The 24,187-nt window shown below is 40.8% G+C and overlaps 2 protein-coding genes and 3 non-coding genes across 5 annotated transcripts in view; 2 read left to right on the plus strand and 3 right to left on the minus strand.

Moving 5' to 3' along the window:
- Positions 1–6,604, minus strand: part of LOC118418007 (homeobox protein Nkx-2.2-like) — a 33,629-nt gene extending 27,025 nt beyond the window's left edge. The window contains exon 1 of the mRNA XM_035823810.1: positions 6,482–6,604. The gene's annotated coding sequence lies outside the window, so the exon portion shown is untranslated. The remainder of the gene's footprint in view (positions 1–6,481) is intronic.
- Positions 6,605–14,919: 8,315 nt separating this feature from the next.
- Trnah-gug lies at positions 14,920–14,993 on the minus strand. Its single transcript has one exon. It is a non-coding gene; the product is annotated as a tRNA-His (tRNA).
- Positions 14,994–15,903: 910 nt separating this feature from the next.
- Trnah-gug lies at positions 15,904–15,975 on the plus strand. Its single transcript has one exon. It is a non-coding gene; the product is annotated as a tRNA-His (tRNA).
- A 2,090-nt stretch (positions 15,976–18,065) lies between these two features.
- Trnah-gug lies at positions 18,066–18,137 on the plus strand. The gene has a single exon. It is a non-coding gene; the product is annotated as a tRNA-His (tRNA).
- Positions 18,138–20,751: 2,614 nt separating this feature from the next.
- On the minus strand, positions 20,752–22,876 carry LOC118429891 (atrophin-1-like). Its single transcript, XM_035840520.1, has 3 exons — positions 22,255–22,876; positions 21,757–21,991; positions 20,752–21,613 (listed from the first exon to the last, which is right to left on the minus strand). The coding sequence occupies exons 1-3, from the start codon at positions 22,814–22,816 to the stop codon at positions 21,307–21,309; spliced, it is 1,104 nt and encodes a 367-aa protein (XP_035696413.1). The 5' UTR covers positions 22,817–22,876; the 3' UTR covers positions 20,752–21,306.
- Between the last annotated feature and the right edge of the window lie 1,311 nt (positions 22,877–24,187).

Raw genomic sequence — 24,187 nt, forward strand, 5'->3', positions numbered from 1 at the left:
GAGTTATATCTTCTGAACGGCTGGTGCTGGCGCGATGATATTTGGCACATGTGTCGGCGGTGGCTGAATAATGCTCAATTTTGATTTTGGCGCCCTTGGTGCTTGAACTTGACATTTTAGGTTACCTTTTGTGCGGGCACGGGGCGTGCGCTGTATCTCCGGAACGCAAGGTGCCATTGTGTTGCCATTTGGTACGTGAGTTGTTTGTGGTGTCCTGGTGGTCAGGTTTGATTTTGGGCCTCCTAGTGCTTGAACTTGATACTGTATAGGTTGACCCTGTTTTAGTGTGGTTGGGGCATCCTCCCAATATCTGCTTGGTTTTAAAAACAGATTATGGTTGGGTGTAGAACCATCATCTGGCCTGGGCCACCTTCAATGTATCAGGTTACTTAGTGGCACTGACAGTTTGCCAGATGACGGGAGTGTGCCAGATTATATATCTGTTGGTCAGGTATAATTGGAGTTTGCTTATTACTCTTTGTGGTGTTTCTAGAGCTGTATAGTACTGAGTTTTAAGTTCCGGTACAAGTTCCTTTACCCTGTTGGCAATCATGGTTGAACTTGAACTTAAACAGAAGAAGATGCAATTTTCTAATGTGGAGGAGAACTGTATAGAGTGTGGGCATAAGAGAAAGGTATGTGTATGATTTGTCCTGTGTTTCTTTTTGTTTCTTTGGTAATGCCATTTCCATACTGTATACAGGTAATTTGTTGTTTTGGGCTAGTCATATTCGCTTGGTTTTTGGGCCTGCTTAATCTATGGTACAGGCAGGGTTAAGTGGTGGAGGCTTAGCTTTGTTCTGTTTTAAATTCAGTATCGTTTGTTGCATTTTGTCGCGGCAAACATATGATGAAATTCCCCTTCTAAGCAACTGCTCATTGGTTTGTGGGGATGTTTGCTGGGTGTTTGCTTTGACTACAACAGCTTCTGAACTTTTCAAAGCTTCCATTGCCAGCAGCTTGCCATCTATAAATGGGATTGACAAGGACATTTTTCATAGTAAATTATGCTGTTAAATTTGCCTTAGATACTACAGGAGATTTAGGTTTGGGTTGGATGGATTGAATGAAATATCATACCACCCTGGGGACTAACTGTTGCTGCTGCATGGGGGCTACCACTATTCATGTTGTCTAATGTCTATGGAACTACAGATAAAAGTATCATTGGTCAAATTATGCGAGTAACATTCCGATGTCAAGTGAATAACACCCCAGAAATAAATCTTTAATGAATATCATTGGAAGAACACAAACCAAGGAGACTTAGCAGCTGCATTAGGTCAGTACATTGAAATAGGAAGATATTAGTATATCATGTGACAGAGTAACTACATATGCATGGGCCATCTGAGACAAAAAAAGGTAGCGTCTCAACAACTTCAAAGTACTGTGGTTGGTTACATACTTAAGAAATCCAAAATAAGTAATGTTCATCCCTGTCCAAACTTACAAATTCAGAAAATGGAATTTCAGAGTCAGACTTTTGCATGGTGCACAACCAACACAGTAAAAAGCTCATTTTTCCAACCACGTACCACAGACAAAAAGGCAAAAATACACAATAGGTCTACAGAAACCCAATACATTTCATGCAGGCCTGAGGTCTACGAACTCTTGTTTTTCTTTTTTTTGTGTGTGTGTGCTCAGCTTCAAAACCAGTTTATATCTGGATCGCCTGGAGGATTTTAGATAAGGCTTCTGTGTACTTGCTGCAATAGACGGTCGGTGTTTGACAAGGCAGTGGGGCGATAGACCCCAATACTATGACTACACTGGTATGCGCCAATACAGACCCGCGTTGATACGTGATTTAATTGTATAACGTGTACTCACATAGATGAATAGGTCAGACGTATACAAATGTTGTTGTGTGATTGACATGTTGTCATTTTAGACACTTTGATGAGGCCATTTTAATTTGATTATATGGATGACATCCTCTGAAAACCACAAAAATGGTGCGAATAAAAACATGTTTGGCCCCCAAAAATGTTGCCTTTATTATGACTGAACACACTGAGTATGGGATACCAAACAATATAGTTTCATTTTCTAAATATTCGTCTTTAACTTTGTAATTTGTCATTCTCTGTCATTAGCATCCGTTATTCGATTTTTGTGTCCTACTTAATAATAATTCTATCAAAACGTATAGTCAAGAACAGAATTTGTAGTATGAAACTGGACTATATACTTGTACTGTCGAAAATTTTGGCACTCATTCATTTTCCTCCATCTATAATACCTGGAGCGGGAATTATACTTTTAATGTAAGACCTTAAAATAGCAGCTTCAACTTTCTCTTCTACATCGACTAGTTAATGGTAATTTTTTTCAAATCATATATCATCATCATCTTCGCCGCATATCATATACACACAAGCACACACACTACTACACACACACACACTTCCCTCTATACTCTCGTTTTCTCTCCCCCCCTTTCCCTCCTTTTCTTCCTCCCTCTGTCTCTCTGTCTCCCCATGTCTCTCTTCCTCTCTCCCCCTCGCTCTCCCCTTTTCTCTCCTCTCTCCCTTCCCTCTCTCCATCTTTCTTTCCTTCTCTCTCCTCCTCTCTCTGCCTCTCCCCCTAACTCCTCCCCTTTCTCTAAATACGTTATGTATGAAAGCCACGCCATTGCACGAGACTCCCGTTGCGTATTGAATGTGGCACCAAGGTGTTACAAGTACTTATAAAAGGTGTTTCCTATCACTCCAACCGTTGACAGAACTGTCACTGACAGGCCCCACTTCCGTCCACACCTTCCAAACGGAGTGTGCCTACCCGAGTCACGCTAGGGCGGGCTTCAAACATGTCGGGCCGGCGTTTGATTCACTGGAAATGGGGCAATAAGACAAATACTGTGCAGGGGAGAGGCAGTGTTTTGTGCTGCAGCGTTCTGGTAAAGTGATAGAACACAGAAACAAAGGCAGACACTCGCGCCAGGTCTACATTCGTCAATACATCACTGTAACCACTATGTAACTCTTAATGGTTATATTAACAGCTCTCTCTCTTTATTTGATTCATCACTTTCTATAAGAAAGCTATGCCTTTGATGTGTCTGTGGTGTGTGTGTGTGTGTGTGTGTGTGTGTGTGTGTGTGTGTGTGTGTGTGTGTGTGTGTGAGTGTGAGTGTGCGTTCGCGTGCGTGTGTCTGAGTGTGTGTCTGTAAACATAACTGAAGAAGCCTTGGATGGGTCCTTATGATATTTGGTCGGGGAAAACGAAGTTCAAGTTTGATATTGGGACCCTAGCGGCTTTCTAAGGTAATGCAGCAGAATTAATGGTGTTGACGGATCTTCATGATTTTTGGTATGTAGATAGCCTAACTGATGAATTGCATAATTAGATTCAACATGCAAATCAACCGCTAGCAAATTTGCATGATCCGTAATGAACATGTATTCTCCACATGTGGTTGAGGATATGCTGCATGGCTTTATCGGGTGTTCACTCGTTAAGGTTTATCGTAAACATTCCCAATGATAAAAGGCAACGATGTCTTAAGAGAGATATGTGTTAGAATTAATTCGAACGATAGTGTTGGGAGCTCATACAGAAAAATTACTCTATTTGAATTTAGCTAAAATATCATAAATACATATATTGTCAGTTTTAGTTGTGGTGTGAAATAACGTATTCACCCACGGCTCCAAGCCGACAAAAATCGTAACATTGCAAAATCTTACGATTTTGAGGTCTCATCAAGACTTACCCACATATCAATACAATCCATGTAGGCGTTCTCGAGTTATGATGCACAGCCCGAAACATACATACACACAAAGCTACAAAAAATTCTTGGCGACAGTAAAAACCACAAAGTACATACATACAAATGTACATATATACTGCTCTCTTTTTATACCAACTACATTAATGCTAGTTCACTTTTATCCGTGGGGTAACCTATATTCGTATTCGTTGTTTTTAAAAACATTGTACTTACGAATATCGATTCGCGATTTTTAACGGGAATACGCCGGGGGGCTTGTGGATTCGCGATTGTTAACCGGCGGGAAAGGAAAATATGCCGGGAATGAAAAATGCCGGGAAAGAAATATATACAGGGAAACGTGTACGGCCCCCCAGCTTCCCGGTATATATTCCTTTCCCAGCATTTTCTTTTCCCATCATATTTTCCTTTCCCGCCGGTTAAGAATCGCGAATCCACAAGACCCCTGACCCCCACCCCCCCTCCCAAAAAAACTTACGCCAAGGCCCCAAGAGACGCCGGTGAAGGAGGCTAGTTTTTCTGTCAGACCGTGCGGATCAGACGACAGTTGAACTGTATCATCCCATAATGCGTTAAGTGGAGAGCACACACACATGCTGTGACACTGATGGCCCCCTCTGACTGTTTACTACAACTCCGCGGATACTGTATTCTCCCTTTTCCCGTCTCTACGGAGAAATTAGCACATACTCTGTTGCAAATTAATCTGTGCCTATTATCGTATTTATCTTTACCATGGTTGCGTGTAATAATCCTAATTGCATTATTAACAAAGAAATCATAATTAGTTACTTAAATGTAACGTTTCGTAAAAGGAAACACCTTCTCTAATATGGAGATTTGAAATTGCCAAATTGTACGGACGGAATTTCAGAAAACCTTCAAATCAAATGAAATCAAATCGTGATTTTACCAATAGATGTTTTCTTTCAAAATTTCTTTTGAGCCATATGGACGGTGAATCTCGTGAATTGTCTAGATACCTAATGCCTCTAAAACACATCTGGATCGACCAAATAATACTTATTTAGAAGAAAACTGTTGGAAGATTGCAATCGGCTGACATAGAAATCTCCTTGATAAAAGGATTTCACTGACAGCCGTTTATATTTTACGGACACCATTACGTTATGAAGCCGTGTGAATACATTTCCAGCTCACTAATTAAAGATGCACTATGTAAGATTTTGGCCCAAAAATTGAAAAGAACCTTCATATGAATGACCTAGGTGTGTATCAACAACTTTAAGCATATTTTGATCATTATTTCCAATTTCTCAAATTTTGAAAGTCTGTTGCGTAAAAGAGTAGACCTTCCTGTTTGTAAACAATAACATGATGGCCATAGATACTGTATGTCCCCCAGGGTAGGGTAATTAGTTAGGCCCCCTTTCCACTAGACGGCGATCGCGCTGCGCTCTCACTGCGACCTAAATAGGATATGTGTAACCTTCGATTTCACACTGGGTATATCATACAGAATGAAAAAGTGTGACTGAGAGGACAACAAAACACACAAAGTGTAAAAAAATCGTTTGTTTTCTATACCATTCGTTGAGCGATCTGTCAAATTTGAGGTCGCAGAAAGAGCGCGGCGAGAGCGCCGTCCTAGTGGAAAGTGGGTATTAGGCACACCAAGACTGGCTAGTTAGCACAATAAAGATGTTCGTTGGCAACATTTATCACTTCAGAATATAGAATATAACAATAAACTTCTCTATTTTGCAAGGTGTATCAACAAGCTGAGGTTGTATTCCCTTCAAAACTGCAAGAAATCTTACATGGTGAACCTTTAATATACACGGAAGATCTCCATCCGATCTTTGTTTAGGTCAGTATAGTTTTGTTTCCCGCCCCTACAATTCTACAGACCAACAAAACAACACTGCACGCGTTCTTTGGGACGAACAATGCACGTTGAAACGCCGGAAAGAGCCCAGTTCAAGTTGTTCTGTGTCCGCCGAGTGTTTTTACCAAGTGTCCATTACAAGCGCTGACAAAACCGAGCTATCCTCCCGTTTGTTGACCCGAGTTGGCGGGAACACCGGCGGTGCCGACTGCTTTCACGCCACCACACGCATGCTTTGCAGCGAAGAAAGGTCATTGTGAAGCGTTTAAATAGGCAAAATATTTTGCCGAGTCTTGTTTTCCTCGGTTGTGGGGTACCTTTGTAAAGATCGCCCTCGAACCCTTTATGAAATACTCGCAGTTGCGCTGAACCCGATACAAAAAACTATGATCGGTTTCGTATAAATATTCTTCAAAATTTGCTCTTATTCTCTCGTAAAGGGTATGACAATGTATAATTTTTTGTGAACTACGATTTGAAGAGATGTTTTGCCGTTGCTAGTGCATTTTTGTGGCTTTGGGTGCGCATTCTGTCTGAGGCCCTCAGTTTTCCGCTGACCCGTGTACAACAGAGTATGGGAACAAAAAAAGGAAAAGAAAAGAAGAAGAAGAAGAAATCTTTACGTACAACTAGCCTACTTGAAAACCTCTAATATATAAGCTACCCAGAAACTAGGGAATCAAAATCACGTACTTTTTTCTATATTCTTCACAGCACATTTGAGTCGAAATCTCAGCTCTGCACGCTTTCTAAATTTCGGATTCAAATAGGAAATGCGTTGAGCGGGACTCGAACTCTGGCTTCCCTGCGTCTGTTCCAACTACTTAGAATTGCCCCAATCGAGGAGCGAGCTAAGGAAGTCTCAATTGCCCGAGGAAAGAAGTTCTTACCGCTTAGAAAGGCTGGTACTAGAGAGTCCACTAAGGTTTTGGAGGGCCGCCCTCTTGATTCTTCCTCGCGGTTGCTTCTTGCCGACAGCTTGCTGCTCGTGTGACAAGCACGCGGCTTTTGACTCTGACAATACCCTTATATACCATCACCAGGGCAGCCGCTGCGTTTTGTTTGTTCAAGTCAAAATGAGAGTTTATGAAATTAAAAGGCCCATTTCCGCAATCTGCTAGACTTGGTGTCGGCGGTCTTGGTGAGCCAGTCAGCCAACATGAGCTAAAATAACGTGTAAATAGATACGATGACAAGGCTACGCGAAACAGGTGTGCGAATACGATTTCTAAAAAAATGACTGCTTTCAGTGAAACCAAGACAATGCTATCCCTTATATCTTAACGCTAGAACCTCGCTGACACAACACAATGTAGTCATTCACAAATTTTTGTATAAGAGGGTTATTTTTTTGTGTTTTTAAAGGTTAACAAAGACGGTTTCCGCGACAGAAGGTTTTGTTAACATAGCGCCTCTGACGTGGTTCATTTGATCCGGGAGAGAAAAAAAAAGTCGCTGACTTCCCGACTTCGTGTCGCGCTCGCCGGCCGATCAACCTGCCGAACAAATTGACTTTGCTTTTAACGTCTTTCAAATAAAACATTAACAAGGCCAATATATCTGTTTACCTTTTACATTATCCATATGCTTTCCTCTTATTTCCTAAGGCGACGACTTTTAGCGTTTCTATTGTTATCAGTTCCTCCCTTTTCCAGCATATCGTAAACCAAAATTCATAAATTTACCCAACAGAGTTATATATGTGGCATATATATTTATTTTAGTTTGTTAGATTTTATGACTGGCTATTTTTTTACGAAGGCATGTAAACTATGCAACAGATGTTCAGGGGCCTCACAGCGATTAAACAAACTCTGGCCGCCTGAATGTTTGCTTTCGCCCCGACCTAACCTATCTCACCTGCGGGTATGAACCAGGTAGTGTACATCGAAGCAAACGTTTTAATACGGTCAAATTTTATCCCCTAGTTGTTTCGTTATTCGTCTGTCAGCGTGAAAAATTGTCAGATATACATCTACATCTACATATCGTGTATACTGTGTATGTGTATGTGTACCACCCTCCCGAAACGACGTCACGAAAATCAAATACCAAACCGTATACACAACGTCCAAGATACGCCATGTATATACGATCGTACCGTATCGCAGATACGCAGAAGCTGGCATATGGTGAGCGGAGCTTATTATCAGGAATATATTTGTCAAAAATCCCCGCCATAGCGAGCACACATGTGCCTCACAAAATGATGTCTACCTGTGAGACTAATGATAATAACGGCTTTCTGAGCAAAGATACATTTGAGCAGTTAACGGTACTTAATATATTTTTTTACAAAAGTACTGATCCCTTGTGTACTGTTTAGAGCTAGAGTATTTGTTTTACAGAAAATACAGATCTTCTTTGCACTTTATAGAGCTACGGGATTTCTTTTTACAGAAAACACAGATCTTTGTTTAGAGGTAGAGTTTTATACAGAAAATACACATCTCCTGTGCACCGTTTAGAGCTAGAGTTTGTTTACGGAAAACACCGATCTTTTGTGTACTGTTTAAAGGTTGAGTTTTATACAGAAAATACCCATCTCCTCTGCACTGTTTAGAGCTTGAGTTTGTTTACGGAAAACACAGATCTTTTGTGTAATGTTTAGAGGTAGAGTTTTATACAGAAAATACAGATCTCCTGTGCACTGTTTAGAGCTAGAGTTTTTTTTTTAACACAGTTCTTCTGTGTACTGTTTAGAGCTAAAGTTTTTTAAAAGGAAAACACAGATCTCCTGTGCATTGTCTGTTGCTTAAGTTTAATTTTTCAGAAAGCACAGATCTTTTGTGCGCTGTTTTCGGCTAGACTTTTTTTGTAGAAAACATAGATCTCCTGTGCACTGATTTTGGTTTTACAGAAGACACAGATCTTTATTTTGTGCACTATCTAGAGCTAGTTTTTCAATAGAAATCAGAGTTTAGACCTAGAAACAAGTCCATATAATTACATAGTTTTCGCATTCTCCTACACAGAAGGGACCAAGGTCGTCTCAAAACTCCTCTTTTGGGGACCACGTTGGTCTCCTTTGCGTAGGAGAATGAATTTTGGTGTCTCAGCGCTCACTACACAGGCAAAGTGAGGTTACGGAATTTTAGAAGTCAAAGTACCCCGCACTTGTAAATGACTCGACACGAATGCACAGTGACTCTCCACTCTAGCCCAGTGCAGGTGTGTTCACCCTTATACCCTGTTCTCTTACTGCGAAGGTTAAACAACTACCTGTCTTTCGTCACCTATTCTCACGCAGGTGTAAGTAAAGAAGGTGAGAGAGGACTCCAGGTGTTGTCGACATTCCTGGGGTAGAAATTAGAGAGTCGCCGTGGTAAAGTGCGGATCATGTAACACACAAGTACGTGTGACCTTCTCGTGCGATCAAGATTTTCTAACAGAGGTAGATTTCAGACGTTCTTGTAACTATAATACAAACATCAGCATAAAAAAACTCAGATAAATAACAAAAAGGACCGCATGCTCACTAGCTGAGTGTCGCCAATCCAATTTGACCTTGAGCGCTGACCTTCACCACTGCTGGATTGCTTCACTTACCCCCCCTCCTCCTCCTATTATTTACTGCAGCCTTGCTAATTGTTTAGGTTTGTGTCCGTCTCTAAGTGGTTGGCATTCCAAACAATATATCAAGCGTTACGCTTCACTGACACCTGTCCATCAAATTTCCGTAAGCTTGGCAAAATGGTAGTTGTTTTGGAATTTGCATATCAATGTGACCAAGATGGCTGCTTTTTGCCTTCTCTCCTAAAATCTGTTCCAAAATCGTCTGGAAATCTCCTTCAAAACCCACCATCAGCTTTTGTGGTGATTCAGGTACAAAGATAAGTATCTAAATTGTGTTTCGCTGTAACTATTTCTATCATTTCGACCTCTCTTTCCGATATTTTCAGTTTTCTGACGAGAAGGCAAACACTCCATCTTTGAACATTATCTTGAGGTTTATCTTTTGTATTGTGTAATTGCTTACGCCGATGGTGATTTGCTCTAATGTCACTGTAACGTAGCGACTGATTTTACCTACATCATGTTAGTAATCCAGGGACTTTCCATCGTCATTAGGGGCACTGTCGTACTCGGCATCCCCAGGGCATTGTTTATGTTAGTGTTAGCCCTAGCGGTGCTCCCGCGCCCTGCTAATGTACCTAGATGGGAAAGGACTTATAGTAAAGTAAGTGCCGAAACGGGAAGCTGGATAACCCAAAGCACGAGTATCGTGAAAATCAACCCTGGTCTGTTTGGACTCACACGACTGGCTCCATCAACGTGCGGAAATGATAGACTTAGACGAACTTTGAACCTGCTTTCCTGCCTGGCCATACTCCTGTCTGGTGACGTGTCTCCCAACCCAGGACCCAGGGCCTCCAGATTCCCTTGTGGACTTTGCTTACAACGGGTAGGAAAAGGGATTTGTTGTGATTCATGTGATACGCGGTTTCACACAAACTGTGCCGAAACATTAGATGGTAATAACTTGACTGACAGTTGGCTGTGTCACAAATGCTCTTTTATCGGTAACTCGTCATTGGCCGACAATAACTCACTTTCTGCCGATCACGAGGACTTACCATTTGCTATGACAGATGCACCAGTAAAGTCAAACCACAAAGGTCTCCTGTTTGCACACCAGAATGTCAGAAGTTTAGTTAAGAAGAAACCGCAAGTTGAAGCTTTTCTGGACTGTAGTAAAACTGACATACTTGCTGTCTCTGAGACCTTGTTGGATGATACTATTACTGATGCTTTTGTTTCAATAGATTCTTACAATGTGCTTAGAAAAGATCGTGGATCCCGGCATGGAGGCGGTGTCGCTCTTTATATCTCAGACAAAATCCCATTCAAAGCCCGTCCAGACTTGGATGGCCCAGGCCTTGAGGCCGTTTGGGCTGAACTCATGCCACCATCTCGTAAGCGAATCTTAATCTGCAGCATGTACCGTCCTCCATCCGATGATCATGACTTTTTTGAGAAGTTTGATGAATGCTTGAACAAACTTAGTGATGAGGACAAGGAAGTTATGATAATGGGGGATCTAAATTGTGACTGGTTATCCACTGTGGACACAGGTCCAATAGGTAAGTTAAGGTTTTCCTGTATGCTGTACCAATTGGACAATATCATATCCACACCTACCAGAGTCACCGACACTTCCAGCACTTCAATAGATGTCATTTTAACGAATGATAAAGAACACCTACACAACCAAGGGACATATGAAGGGGGTTTCAGCGATCATGCCATGATTTTTACTTACCATAGAAGTAAGAGTCCCAGATCGCAACCCACATTTATGAGTAGAAGGACATATAAATCTTTTAATAATGAGAAATTCAGACACGACTTGGCACAGGTACCATGGCATGCCATTGATGACCTCCCAACTATTGACGAACAACTAGAAGCATGGGAGGAGTTAGTCACTAATGTTGCCAATATCCATGCTCCCATTAAGAAAATGAAAATTAGAGGTGCACCTGCACCCTGGCTTACCAAGGACCTGCGCCATCTCATCAACCTCAGAGACCACATGTTCCGACAAGCAAAACGTTCCGGTAGTGCCCACGACTTTGTTAACTACAAGGCAATGAAAAATAGAGTAAACTACCTCTGCCGGAAAGCTAAAAAAGACTATGCTACACAGTCAATAATTGAAGGTTCCGAGGACGGTCAGACGGGGCTTTGGAAAGCCATTCGTAAACTTCTACCGGGGAAGACACCTAACACCGTCACTTGTTTGGAGCATGAGGGACAGAGTATTTCTGACAACCAAGGAATGGCGGAAACATTTAATGTTTTCTTCCACAAAGTAATAGAGGACCTGTACAGGTCACTCTTAGGGGTTGCCTCACCTTTCTCTCCTATTCAATTCGTCACCAAAGCAACCAGCACGTTCACATTTACACCAATAACAGTTGAATTTGTTACAGAACAACTTTCAAATGTCAAGGTAAAGAAGGCTACAGGCCTGGACAACATTGACAATAATTTGCTCAAGGTCGGTGCGCAAATACTCGCACCCTCCCTCACCAAGCTTTTCAATAAATCTCTAAGCACGGGGGAATTTCCGAAGAAATGGAAAGAAGCTAAGATAATGCCCATCCACAAGAAAGGGGATAAGACCAACCCTAGTAACTACCGTCCTGTGTCTATTCTACCTGGCATATCTAAGATATTAGAAAGAGCAGTACATAATCAATTATATGACTACCTGAACAAAAACAAACTTCTAACTCAATCCCAATCTGGTTTCAGAAAGTCCCACTCATGTGAGACCGCCCTACACTCAGTAGTGGAAGATTGGATTGACTCGATTGACAAAAAGCAGCAAACTGGTGTTATTTTTTGTGACTTGTCGAGGGCCTTCGACACGCTTGATCATGCCATTATGTTGCTTAAACTCAAAGCTTATGGTGTAAATGAATTGTCTTGCAAATGGTTCAGGTCTTACCTGACCGGCAGGTCTCACTGTACTTGCCTCAATTCAGCACTGTCCGAAATATCGCACGTGACTTGCGGCGTACCACAAGGATCCATCCTTGGGCCGCTCCTGTTTATTTTGTACATCAATGATCTTCCCAACTGTATTCAGTCATGCAGGGTAGCAATGTACGCTGATGACACTATCATATACTTTGCACACCGTAGCCTGGAGACAATAAAGCAGGCAATTCAATGTGACTCTACTCTACTTGTGCAGTGGTTCACTGCCAATAAACTCTCCCTAAATCCAACAAAATGCAAAGCTATGCTTGTCGGAACACAGAGGTCACAAGCCGCATACAGTAATTTGCATCTCACATTAGCAGGGTCTAACCTTGATCAGGTACACACATTTAAGTACTTAGGTGTAGTACTTGACAGTGCTCTACAGTGGAATGATCACATCAGTCATGTCACAAAGAAACTCTCCCAAGTTATCGGTATCATGAAGTGTCTCAAGCCTTTCATCAACAAACAGGCCTTACTGACAATGTATTCATCACTTTTCCTTCCACACTTACAGTACTGTAGTACTGTCTGGGACCAAGGTAGCAAGGTTTACATGGACAAACTACAGAAACTCCAAAACAGGGCAGGTAGGGTTATCCTGGGCTGCGACTTGTACACACCCAGTGAAACCATTATGCATACACTTGGATGGACCCCCGTGGTGGACATCCTTAAGAGGAATAAAGCGGTACTTGTTTTCAAGGCATTGAACGGAATGTCCCCTCCCCACATTTCAGGCCTATTCACAGAGCTAAGGGGGGTTCATTCCCACAACACACGACTCAGAGCACAGGGTGGACTACAACTACCCAAAGCTCATCTTCAGTACAAAAAGAAATCCCTTTCATGTAGTGGTGCGGTATTATGGAACTCACTTCCAGCTAGAGTGAAAGCAGCAGCCTCTGTTGAGTCTTTTAAACACATGTATAAAAAGGAATGCCTTACCACTTAACAGTTTATTTTGTTTTGTTTATAAATCATTGATATGCAAATTCCATTCTACCTTATTTACTTTACTTATCATCATGAGTTTGCTTGTATTGGCTGTATGTATTTTCTTTGGTTTGTTGTATTATACTTTATGTTTGATGTATTTAAGTGTTTTGAACCTTTGTTTTATGATGTAACGCAGGGCACATTGAAAACCGCCGTAGTGGCGATATGTCGTCCCTGGCTAAATAAATAAATGAAATGAAATGAAATGAAGTTGTTGTTTTTTCTATCAGTGCCTGTGTTTTCAGGCGTAGAAGTCAATAAAAACGGGACAATGTTCCACTATTGTAGGTTTTGTCGGTTTGTGGCTTTCTGTTCGTCCGTGAAAATAAGAAAGTTGAAGTATATCATTGTGGCGTCTCTAAACAATGCGGTTCTTTCGTATCAATTAGATTAACAATTGCAAATAAAATGCGTCCCATGATCCACTATTTTAGAGGAACTGTATTTAACGTTACAGATTATTTCGCAAGCTGTTAATCTTTTTCATATCACCTTCTTCCTATCTCTATGGGATGAGCGCTAATTCTACATCTCATGCGTAAACTGTACAGCTAAACAAGTTTTATCAACCTCAGCTTGCAAGTTTCAATACTTGGATTCTAAAGGGACATCTGGATATACACTGAGATAATATCATCAAAGAATTTTTGATTCTACAATCATCATATGTAACACTGTGGTCATATTTGATAATATTGCAATACTGAAAGAATTGAAAATTTATAATAGAAAGCCCGATAAAAACGACTTAAAAACGTAAAAAAAATAAAAACAACCGGGGCCTAACCTCTGCTTGGAGAGTAATATCAAATATCGCCACAATCCAACCAGAGGTTCTAAAATATGCTGACCGCAAATATCCGGAGACACAAACACACAGACAGACACACATACAGATACACAGGCACACCAAAAACAATGCCTCCGTTTACCATGGAGTTAAAAACTAATAAAAACTGGAGACCCCGAAGTCGTAGTGCTAATCTCCAAGCAGATCCACGGTGGCGTAATATAGTATCAAACCCACCGTAGGTGCCCGTTTGACTCCCTTTGGCCGGCTATACTTCTTGGTCAGCTTTGATACTATCTTATGGCACCGTAGGATCTGCTTGGAGATTATCGTAGTACCACCCTTCTACACACACCACGCTTTAAATTGATACAATCATGTTGCAAATTCCTTTTGGTGTTGGGACAAACCTATAATTCTCATATTCAGACACGAGATTTGTTCAAACACGACCTCGTACAAAATTGACGACTTGAACATCAAAGTACATATTAAATTTAATGCAGACCCTCAACAATATTCAAGGGTTTAGTTACCATCAAACAGTGAATAGTTTTGTCGCTAGTGTAGGGACTATGTTTTATTTCCTTATAACGCCCTTCGTCAAGTGTGTTGCAGAAGATTTTTGTGATGGAAGAAGGTACAATGAATAGGTACAATAAATACATGCAACTGCTCTATGTTGTAATTTGGTCAACTTTTAAAATTGGGTAGAAAAAACTCATAGAGGTAAAACTACAAAAAGTAAATACTAAATATTTTTACATATTTTTGGGACTAACACGCTCTTACTTTTTCCAACCTTCCTCATACATTGAATTCATCTGTGCGAAAACGTTACTACTACTGAAAAAAGAGAATTTGTTTTAAGTAGAGTTCTAGTTTCTAAGGGCTATTTTGTAGGATTTCTAGAGACATTGCAAAGAACAGATCTCTTGTTTTGCGAATCAATTAAAAAATGTTTTTGTAGATTGTGAAGTTGAAAATTTGAGCTGGCAAGAAAAAAAGGACCACACTGCCGTGACAATAACGCCTCACCGCTATTGCCGTGACCAGGATTCGAACCTGGGTTATTGCGGCCACAACGCAATATGTCCTAACCACTAGACGATCACGGCAAGCTACATGTGATCACATATTCTTCATCAGCATCACAGCGGCTTTTGAAACCACCAATTAACATCTCTCGATTTTGTTGAAGTTAGGCAATGCATTTTGTTAAACAAAATCTCTGCAACAAACAAAGAAATACGCCAAATATTATTTCTCAAGCAACTGGGTATGATTTATTTGGAAACGGTCAGACATTTCAGGTACAATCCACTACCTTTCCGGCGTCAGTTTATTTTTATACCCTAAATATGAATTAGTATGCATGGAGGTCTAACTTTTATCGACTAAACCAACCAACCAACCAATTTAGTTTTGATGGCAAGGTGATGCCAATATCGCTTCGTACTAAGACCAAGTATGTTATATTGATAAGAACACAATTGGTACTCTACTCTTATGTTGTATTTCTCTAACTTTCCATAAACCTACAGAGTGGTATTGCACAGCATTTTACTTAAGTTTTACTGAGCCGTGTATGTCTATTGAGTCGGAGAGAAATAAAACAATATTGTTTCATAACTTCCTCATATTGTACTGTAGATTTACAAGAACTAGTTCACCTATATCTGTAGAATTTAAAAAGAATGTATTTGGGAATAACAAGTCCACGGACGGTGCAATATTTTGCAAATAACTGACATATTTTGAAAACAACGCCTATATGTTACCGCGTGGATAAAGGTGAACTGGCGTTACTTGTGTGTTTATAATATGCATAACCTTTGGATGTTTGGCGTTAAATTCACAGGTACTCAAAGCTACAAAACAGTTCAGATGTTGCGTCCTTTACACAAATCGAGAACATTTCCTTCTTTTTATTAGAGTGTTTTTTCAGAACAATACAGTGAACATGAAAATGCTTTGTAATAGGGGCCTATGTTGTCCATGTCGTAATTATGTGACCGCATGTAGCTCGCCGTGATCGTCTAGTGGTTAGGACATTGCGTTGTGGCCGCAATAACCCAGGTTCGAATCCTGGTCACGGCAATAGCGGTGAGGCGTTATTGTCACGGCAGTGTGGTCCTTTTTTATTCCTCTAGTTATGTTTTAAGAGAGAAGACAATGACAGAAACATTGTCGCAAGTGTAAGAGATAGGAGAAATACGTTACATGGTTCCTTGACACACAAGAAATCATTGTCGTTCTAAAGGTACAGCCAGGTGCGCCACCTTGCGATTCATGATAGCACGTCACTAGTGGCAGGTGCATCCTTTATTTGAGACCTGCAATAATTTTTGAGAACCTTACTGCACAACTTAGACTCTGGTGGATTTTGGGGTTAACTAGCAATTCAATGAATAATGTACGACTTTGACTGAGCTTCTAACAAAACCTTACAGTACAATTTTTGCAAGTTATTTTGCACAACGGCATGCATGTACTTGATATCTTGATACAAGGGAATGATGAACTACATTTCGATGTGAAGCCATCATGTAGAAAGTTTACCCGCACATCTAAGGCAAAAAATCAGAAGAGGATATAGAAGGTGCAAATATGATAACTTGTTCAGCATAGTTTCCTTAGGCACAAAAAACCTTATTTTCATTATCAACAGACGTTTCGACAACCTACGTCAATAAAGGTTAGACATCCAGGAAGATATGTTAAAGCTCAAGCAACTGGATATGATTTTAGAAACGGTACCGGTCAGACTTTTCATGTGCAATCCACTACCTAAATGATGCGTATGTGTGTGTGCGTGTGTGCGTGTGTGTGTTGTGTGTGTGTGTGTGTACATGTGTGTACGTGTGTATGTTGTGTGTTGTTGGTTCCTGATGATCTGGCGCAGATATGGGGGGGGGGGGCAAGAAAAAGATGGTCCACTGTGTGTGTGTGTGTGTGTGTGTGTGTGTGTGTGTGTGTGTGTGTGTGTGTGTGTGTGTGTGTGTGTGTGTGTGTGTGTGTAATTACGCAAGATCTTATCAAGACCTATCTACATGCCAAATGTCAAGACAATCCACACAGACATTCTCGAGTTATTGTGTCTACAGACGGACAGACAGACACACGATCAAACGAACGCTTTCGAAAACATAAACCATGCCGAAGGTAATTGTACATGACTTATGAAATACAACGTTAAAGGTACTTTTTGTTATTTGGTAGCCGCATTTTGTTCAAGATCTTCCACATAATGACATGTAAAGCTACGGTTGTCGTCGTCGCACTTTCTGCACTGTTTCTGTTTTTACATGTCTAACGGTAGACACGCATCGGTGAGGAAACTTTGTGTCCGCTAAAATTAAAAAGTAACGTCGACAACACCACCGTGGTATTTCTGATGAAAGGGAATTTAATCTACTAGTGATATCAGACTGAGAAAAGATATGAACGAATTTCATACACTATATCGATCCAATGAATACGTCTGAGCAAGGACGTTACATCAACTGATATAACGTCCTTGGTCTGAGGAGTACTGGTAACTTGGCGGTATTGAAGCGCCGACTAGTAATCCAAGGCGGCATTGCAGCATTGGATTGTCCGTTGGCATATACTAGTAATCAATCCTAATATAGTAATATAGCGGCGCCCGTCGATACTAGTGAGTGTCTAATAGGTTAACGTAACGCTATTGAGAACTTGTATCAATGACTCAAAAATTAAAAGGATAAAAAGGAAAAATCATGAGTTTCAAGTACTACTACATGTAGTATATCGTAATTCTATTTACTTTACTTGTATCATTCGTATTGCTGCCCCCCCCCCGAATCTAATATATCAAACAACAGTCTACAAACGAGCTCTTTTTAACTAAAGAACAGTGTCTGCAAATTTTCATTATGTTGACTTTTTAGAAGCATTCTTTTTCAGTCATGTCTTACGTTTTTTTACAAGGTGACATTACGTTTCTTAGAGCAGATTTCTTATATATATCACAAAATGTGTACAACGGGCAGCTTTTTTTATCGGAAAGATGCATTTCTCGAGTTTTTTTTACAGTAATTCTGTTGATGAAATGTATTTCTACCACACGGTGTCAAAAGCCATAATTATGCACCCCATATCTGCTTGGAGATTAGCTAACAAGAGCGTTTACAATGCGGCGAAGGTCATGTGATCGCATGTAGCTCGCCGTGATCGTCTAGTGGTTAGGACATTGCGTTGTGGCCGCAATAACCCAGGTTCGAATCCTGGTCACGGCAATAGCGGTGAGGCGTTATTGTCACGGCAGTGTGGTCTTTTTTTTTGTTCAAATCCATGTTTTGTTCTTGATTGCGATCTTCAAAAAGGGGTCGGTTTATAGGGAAATTAATTTTCTTTTTTCTAAGATTTCGTACGAAGAGATCTGACAAATACAGCTAAAACTATTGAAAAGGGCTTATAATGTAATAATATAAAGATATAGTGTCATTTTTTGACGTCAATTTTGCTGTATATAACAAATATGGAAGCAGACAGTACTATTTTTTAGCCATGCTTTCTGTTGCATTTTTGTTGTATAACAAAGTTTTCTTAGAACGACTTTTTTTAGATCCAGGCAATAAAATCACATAGAAAGAAAGTTTATTTGCAAGTTCTTGCTCAAGAGCTAATTGCAACAAGGAACATACAGAATATGTACTAAACATACAGAAAATAAAAGACATTGGTATAGATAACAAACATATTGGGTTTGACTTCTTTCTGGAAGCAGTGGAAGACGTGTCCACTTTTTCTATAATGTGTGGGTTATGTGATAGTTTTGTTTTCGTCAGTAAACGTTTGAAAATTTTTGTGGGTTTTGTAGGCCTCTTCGAATAGCTCTTTTCTTTCCCGGTCGTTAGAAAGGCAAGCAGTTAGAAATAAAATGTATGTCGTCTTCCACTGGTTTTGAAATACAATTATAGTTACAGTTTCTTTCGCCCACACGTAGATTTTTGTACCGCCCTTTCTCACATTCAAGGGGGTGGGCGCTAATTCTAAGTTTGCACATTGCCAATCAATCACATAAATGACGTCGAGTACGAATACAACATTTTCTGACAATTCTGACAAAAACAAGGTCAAACGTCAAATTATAGTCAATCAGTCTTTTCTTCGCAGACGAAATAAAAATTTAAGAGGTGCGTTTTCTGTCACATCGTCTTTGTTTTGTCCCTCATATTTGCAGTTTATGGCAACATAGTCCACTGAATTTTTTTCCCGAAGCCCGCTTGGTTTGTGTTTAACTACACACACACACCGTCATAGACACAATGTCATAGGTCACATGTGAGCGTGTAACAGACAAAATATCCTTGTGACAGTTGTACAAATTAGAGTCAAGAAAAAAATGTCTTTTGACCTTTTGCTTTCCACGGGTCAGAGCCTTTGCCGGGGGGGGGGGGGCTGGTATGTCAATGAATCATTTTCTGTCTCAGGGGGTGTTGATTTGATTATATGGAAGACACCTTATGGGGGTCTCAGAACTGATGCGAGCGTGCGATTAGAAAAAGATTGTCAAAGTTATCATGAAATCTACTTGGCCTGGAAGGTTGACGAAAATGACACATTTTTGTTCTTGCAAATCTTCTTCTCTGACTTTTGAATTGACTTCGGCATTCTACACATTAGTGCCCGTTTTCTGACATATCAGTATTCTGATATTTTTGCAACTTAACAGCATATGCGTGTTAATTATGTAGCAGCTTTGTTCGATAATATAGATGCAGAATGGTCAAAAACTTTTTTGAAATAAACGAAAATTGAGGTGAGCGGTTGATGTCATCCATACAGTCAAATCAACAAGGCCTTAGATAACGTTTATGTCGTCCTTTCTTTCCACAAAAATATATCAACATTGATATATATATATATTCATTTTTTAGATATTCAAATCTTAAATTTCTTTTCACAATTTTTTTGAAAGGTTTATTCTATACTAGAGAGAGACGAGCTTTCCAAGATCCCGGTACTTCGTGACAGATCTAGAACCGGTTTTGCTGCTTGTCCGCGCCCGGGGCAATAATGTCAGCAAAACAAGAGAAATGTCACGAAATGTCAGGCCAAACGGTCGCCACAGTAAATACACCTGTTGCTAACATGGTGTCGAGAGCTTGAAACAACAAAAAAAGGACAAAATCCTCGAGGAACAAAAATGTATTCCAGTTGGGGGAATACTTGTGTTGAAACAATTACCATAGCTACTCTTCGTTATTGCAGTTTTTTAACAATAAAAACGCAACAAAAAAATGAATCATAACAGCCTCTATGAAGTGGGATAAAAAAGGGACAAAATCACTGTGGAACAAAATATATTCCAGTTAAGGGAATACTTGTGTCGAAACAATGGTGGTTATATACAACAGCTTGTCGTAATTTGCAGTCTTTTGTTGTGATGTAAATGCTTGGTAGGCATTGTGGCCAACTAGCTGTACTTAAAACACTTATTGTGTGGGAGAAAGTTTCAAATTTGACACAAATGCCCATGACAAGCATTCTCATAGAAACTCTCAACAAAATGCCAATATAGTTTTTCGACTGTAAAGTTTGCGATCGAAAGCTTGTGGTCTACCATTCTCAAAGTCTCATTTGTCAGTCCTACTTTACATGATCGACTTAAGAAACAATAGAAAAAGGTAGACACTTTGTAGACATCGCAATTCAACATCGCAAACGAAGTGTGACCATGTGTCGAACACCTGGCTGCTTTCAAACTAAATCCCGGCACAGAAATACTTGCAATACGTCCGTAGGATTATGTTAACAGCTAACTTTAAATATAAGTTTAGAATTCTTTTTGTGGTAAAACGATACTTGCATGTAGTGGGTGATATCAAAGATAAGACATGACCACACTTTAAGCTTAAGTCCGCATAATTAACACCTTTAATGAAGGAGAAACCTTGCTGCAGATAAAAAACATATATTTGGTATGTCCTCTTTTTACCCCCAAAGTAAAACGTTAACTCATCGTTAATATAAAGACATGAACTATTTAACATTTCGTCCGACGATTTGCTCTGCAACCTATGAGTTAGCTGCTTCAGTACATACAGAAGTACAAGTATATAAGCCATATATATATATATCACATCCCGTATACGTATACAAGCCTACATTTCATTCCTATTACGTTACACCAACAAATTAGTCCAACAAAAAAACAAATTTGAATCATTACAGCATCTATAAGGAATCAAAATCGTCGAGCAATTTTTGTATGGATTCATTAAAATTTACCACATTTGTGAAAGGATTGACATAACAGGTGACTATCACATTTTCAAGATTTGTAAGTTTTGATCCTCTTACACCTGGTAGGATCCTTGAAAATCTGTTTTTCTGTCACGCAAAATGAAATCTTTGAGATCGTACTTAAGGCATATCACACTCTTACAGTCTGTTGTTTGCTCAGTAGGTCACGTCGAAGAAGGGTAGGAGTTCTCCCCTGTCGCGCATCTCCTTGACCAGGCGGTTGTAGACGGCGAGGACTCGGCGGCACTCCTGCTCCAGCCCCGCCACGGTGATCCTGCCCGTGTCGGCACGCTGCTTGTAGCTTTCGAACACCTTATGGTACAGAGTGGCGTCCAGGAGTCGCAGCTCGGCGATGCCCAGGCAATTCTTAACGCTCAATTTCGAGAAAGTCTCCCGACTGAACGCTTCTTGTAGCGACAATATGTTCCCGCTCTGGCGCAAGGTGTTGAGAATTCGACCGTACCTACCAAAAATATGTACATCAACCGTTTAGAATTTTTGTTGAAGCAGCGTAAAACAACAAATATTATACTCATGGTGATAGTTATTTTCTTGAAATGTTAGAAATGTTGGACAGGATTTGCAACGAGATGGCGATGGTTTTACCTGTTGTGGATGGGTCGGAGGTTGTTGCCGAAGGTGGCCCGGTACTCAATCGAGCGCGGGCCATCCTGGGGCGGACTGTCCCCGCCAGAGGCAGGCTCCACGGGCCGCTCGGCCCTGGACTGACCACGGGAGTCGGCCGGGTAAGGTGGGGGCTGCGTCCACTGTCTATGCCCTTCGGCTGAGAAAAGCCGAGTCTTCGGTAACACCGCCTCCCCTGCCCTGTCCTGGTTGACAGCTGTAACGACAACGACGGTATAAAATATCATTTTCGTTCAAGTTTTATTTCCGAGAAAGGCCCTTACCATCACTCGGAACTTCATTTAGTACCATATATATAACGCAAAGGTTAATCGTCTGACGTTCAGCAAAATCGACATTACTGCTATCAATATGCAACAAATTCCCTTTTGAATTGCTCCCATTCCAACACAAAATAAGCTAATTTGATGCTTACACTTATTATGTTAATTCTTTTTTTTATTTATAAAAAGTTGTCACCTGTTGGCTGAGGCGAAGGAGACCACTGCATGCCCTGCGAAGGAGTTTCGACGATTTCCTTCTTGATGTGCCCGGGGTATGGATAGTTCTTCTGTGGCGGCAACTTGACTGGGGAGTTGGGGGGCGAAGGGAGCAAGCTAGGCATGCCCGTGGATGGAACTTGGGGGTGGGGGTTGTGCATTTCTGCGGTCGGGTAAGGATGCCTAGCGGTGGTGGACTCCGGCTTGGCGTTTCGCCCCGGCTGGGGACTGAAGCTCTGCGTGGTTTGTTGGTTGCGGTACAAGAGTTGTAGAGACATGTAGAGAACGGTGGCGAGGCGGCGGTGGGCGACCATTACCGGGCTAGAAGGCGGGTGGAACTGCGCATCGCAGGCGTCGCACAAGCACAGCGCGCTCCCGCGGTTGTAGGCAACACACGCCGCATCCAAGCACACCCAGTTCGCCTTCTTCCCACCACAACCCCCGCACTGCATCTCGCGGGACTTTCGGTCAAAATCGTTCGCTTGCAGGAGAATCCACTCCGCCCTGGACCCCACATAGGGAGGGCGACTCGCACCCTCCATCTTGAGGAAACTTGAGTTGTCTCACTGTCGTCTTGGGAGCAATTTTGTTTTATAATGTAGAAAGGTACCTTTAAACGACACGTGACTAAGAAAGGCGGGGAAAGGCCACAGGAATAAAAAATATTGGTTACCGTCCATCAAAATAACATTTAGGCCACAGTGACTTAATTTTATGGATGACATAATCTGGAGACACCAAAACTAATGCGCTGGCACGAAAAAAAAAGAACCGTTCGCCTCTAAAAGAAAATGCCGCTAAAACAGTAAACATCCAGTCCCTTCGTTCCCATGCTTGATTTGTCTTATGTTCGCCACCAGCAAGCCGGTAAGAGACAATCGTTGCCATTTCAATAATGTGTTAATGTCATTTCGGATTGTGCTTTATGAATATATCAGAAAAGAGTTTCCATATTTTGAACATCTTAATGTAACGGATAAATTTCTATTTTTGATGCGCCTAGATAAACCCTGTATATTAAACATTATTTGTTCCTATATCTACACCTGTACAAAGAAGCGAGAAGATGTCGACCATAATGTTAGCTTAGTACCTTCAATTAGTTAAATTGTATCTTGTTGTCCCTGCATATGTCTGTTATGTCTGTTATCAGTGACCTGTACCTAGCCCGTCGGGGCATGAATGTACAATAAAGGTCTTTCATTCATTCATTGAAGAGGGGAACAAGGGTTTTGTGGCCCCATGCCCTGACCATGTGACACATGAGCCCCCTTACCATAGGGAGCAGATACCCTACAAGCATAAACTTCTGATTGACCAGGGATGCTATTGGGTGAAATGTGGCCATAGTTCTTTTTAGAACAGGCGAAAATAAATGCGCGCGCGCTGATGTCAAACATTAAATTAAGTCAGTGTTGCCTTAGAACGCATTGGTGCAGTGACGATAGGAGGTAACCCATCGACACAAAATCTTGCAATTGGGGTAAACGAAAATACGCCAGAAGATTGTTGTTTATTGTTGTTGTTTATTGTTTATCAAGGAATCTCCATCAGTGTTGACATAAAACAACTTCTCTTCCTAGATAGAAGAACCAGTTAAAAGCCGCGTTCGACACATGAAATACATTCAAAAACTGATTCTATTGCTGTTGGAAGAAGATTTTGCTCCCAGCTTAAAACGTATTTTGAAAGTAAAAGTTCAAAGAATTCGTTTTTTTTTATCACCTGAGTGAGGTGATATCAATAGTTACGAAAGATCGTAAAATATTCTTAAGTTAAGTCAAGTTAAAAGAAATGTGCGCCGATTTTGTCAAGAAGTATTCTTCTGCAGGCACCAGAAAGTGGGACACGGAAACAGGTTTGACAAGTTTCTGGCACAGAAGAATGCAAACAACCGTAAACTTTCACAAAGT

The sequence above is a fragment of the Branchiostoma floridae genome, chromosome 1 (assembly GCF_000003815.2).
Source record: "Branchiostoma floridae strain S238N-H82 chromosome 1, Bfl_VNyyK, whole genome shotgun sequence".
Taxonomy (NCBI): domain Eukaryota; kingdom Metazoa; phylum Chordata; class Leptocardii; order Amphioxiformes; family Branchiostomatidae; genus Branchiostoma; species Branchiostoma floridae.

What these genes read in the sequence shown, in the direction of transcription:
- LOC118429891 (XM_035840520.1), bottom strand. Translation starts at nt 22,816, where the DNA reads ATGGAGGGTGCGAGTCGCCCTCCCTATGTGGGGTCCAGGGCGGAGTGG. An exon ending in TCCTTCGCCTCAGCCAACAG is followed by an intron (nt 21,992 to 22,254) that starts GTGACAACTTTT and finishes TTGTCGTTACAG; the next exon opens with CTGTCAACCAGGACAGGGCA. An exon ending in CTCCGACCCATCCACAACAG is followed by an intron (nt 21,614 to 21,756) that starts GTAAAACCATCG and finishes TATTTTTGGTAG; the next exon opens with GTACGGTCGAATTCTCAACA.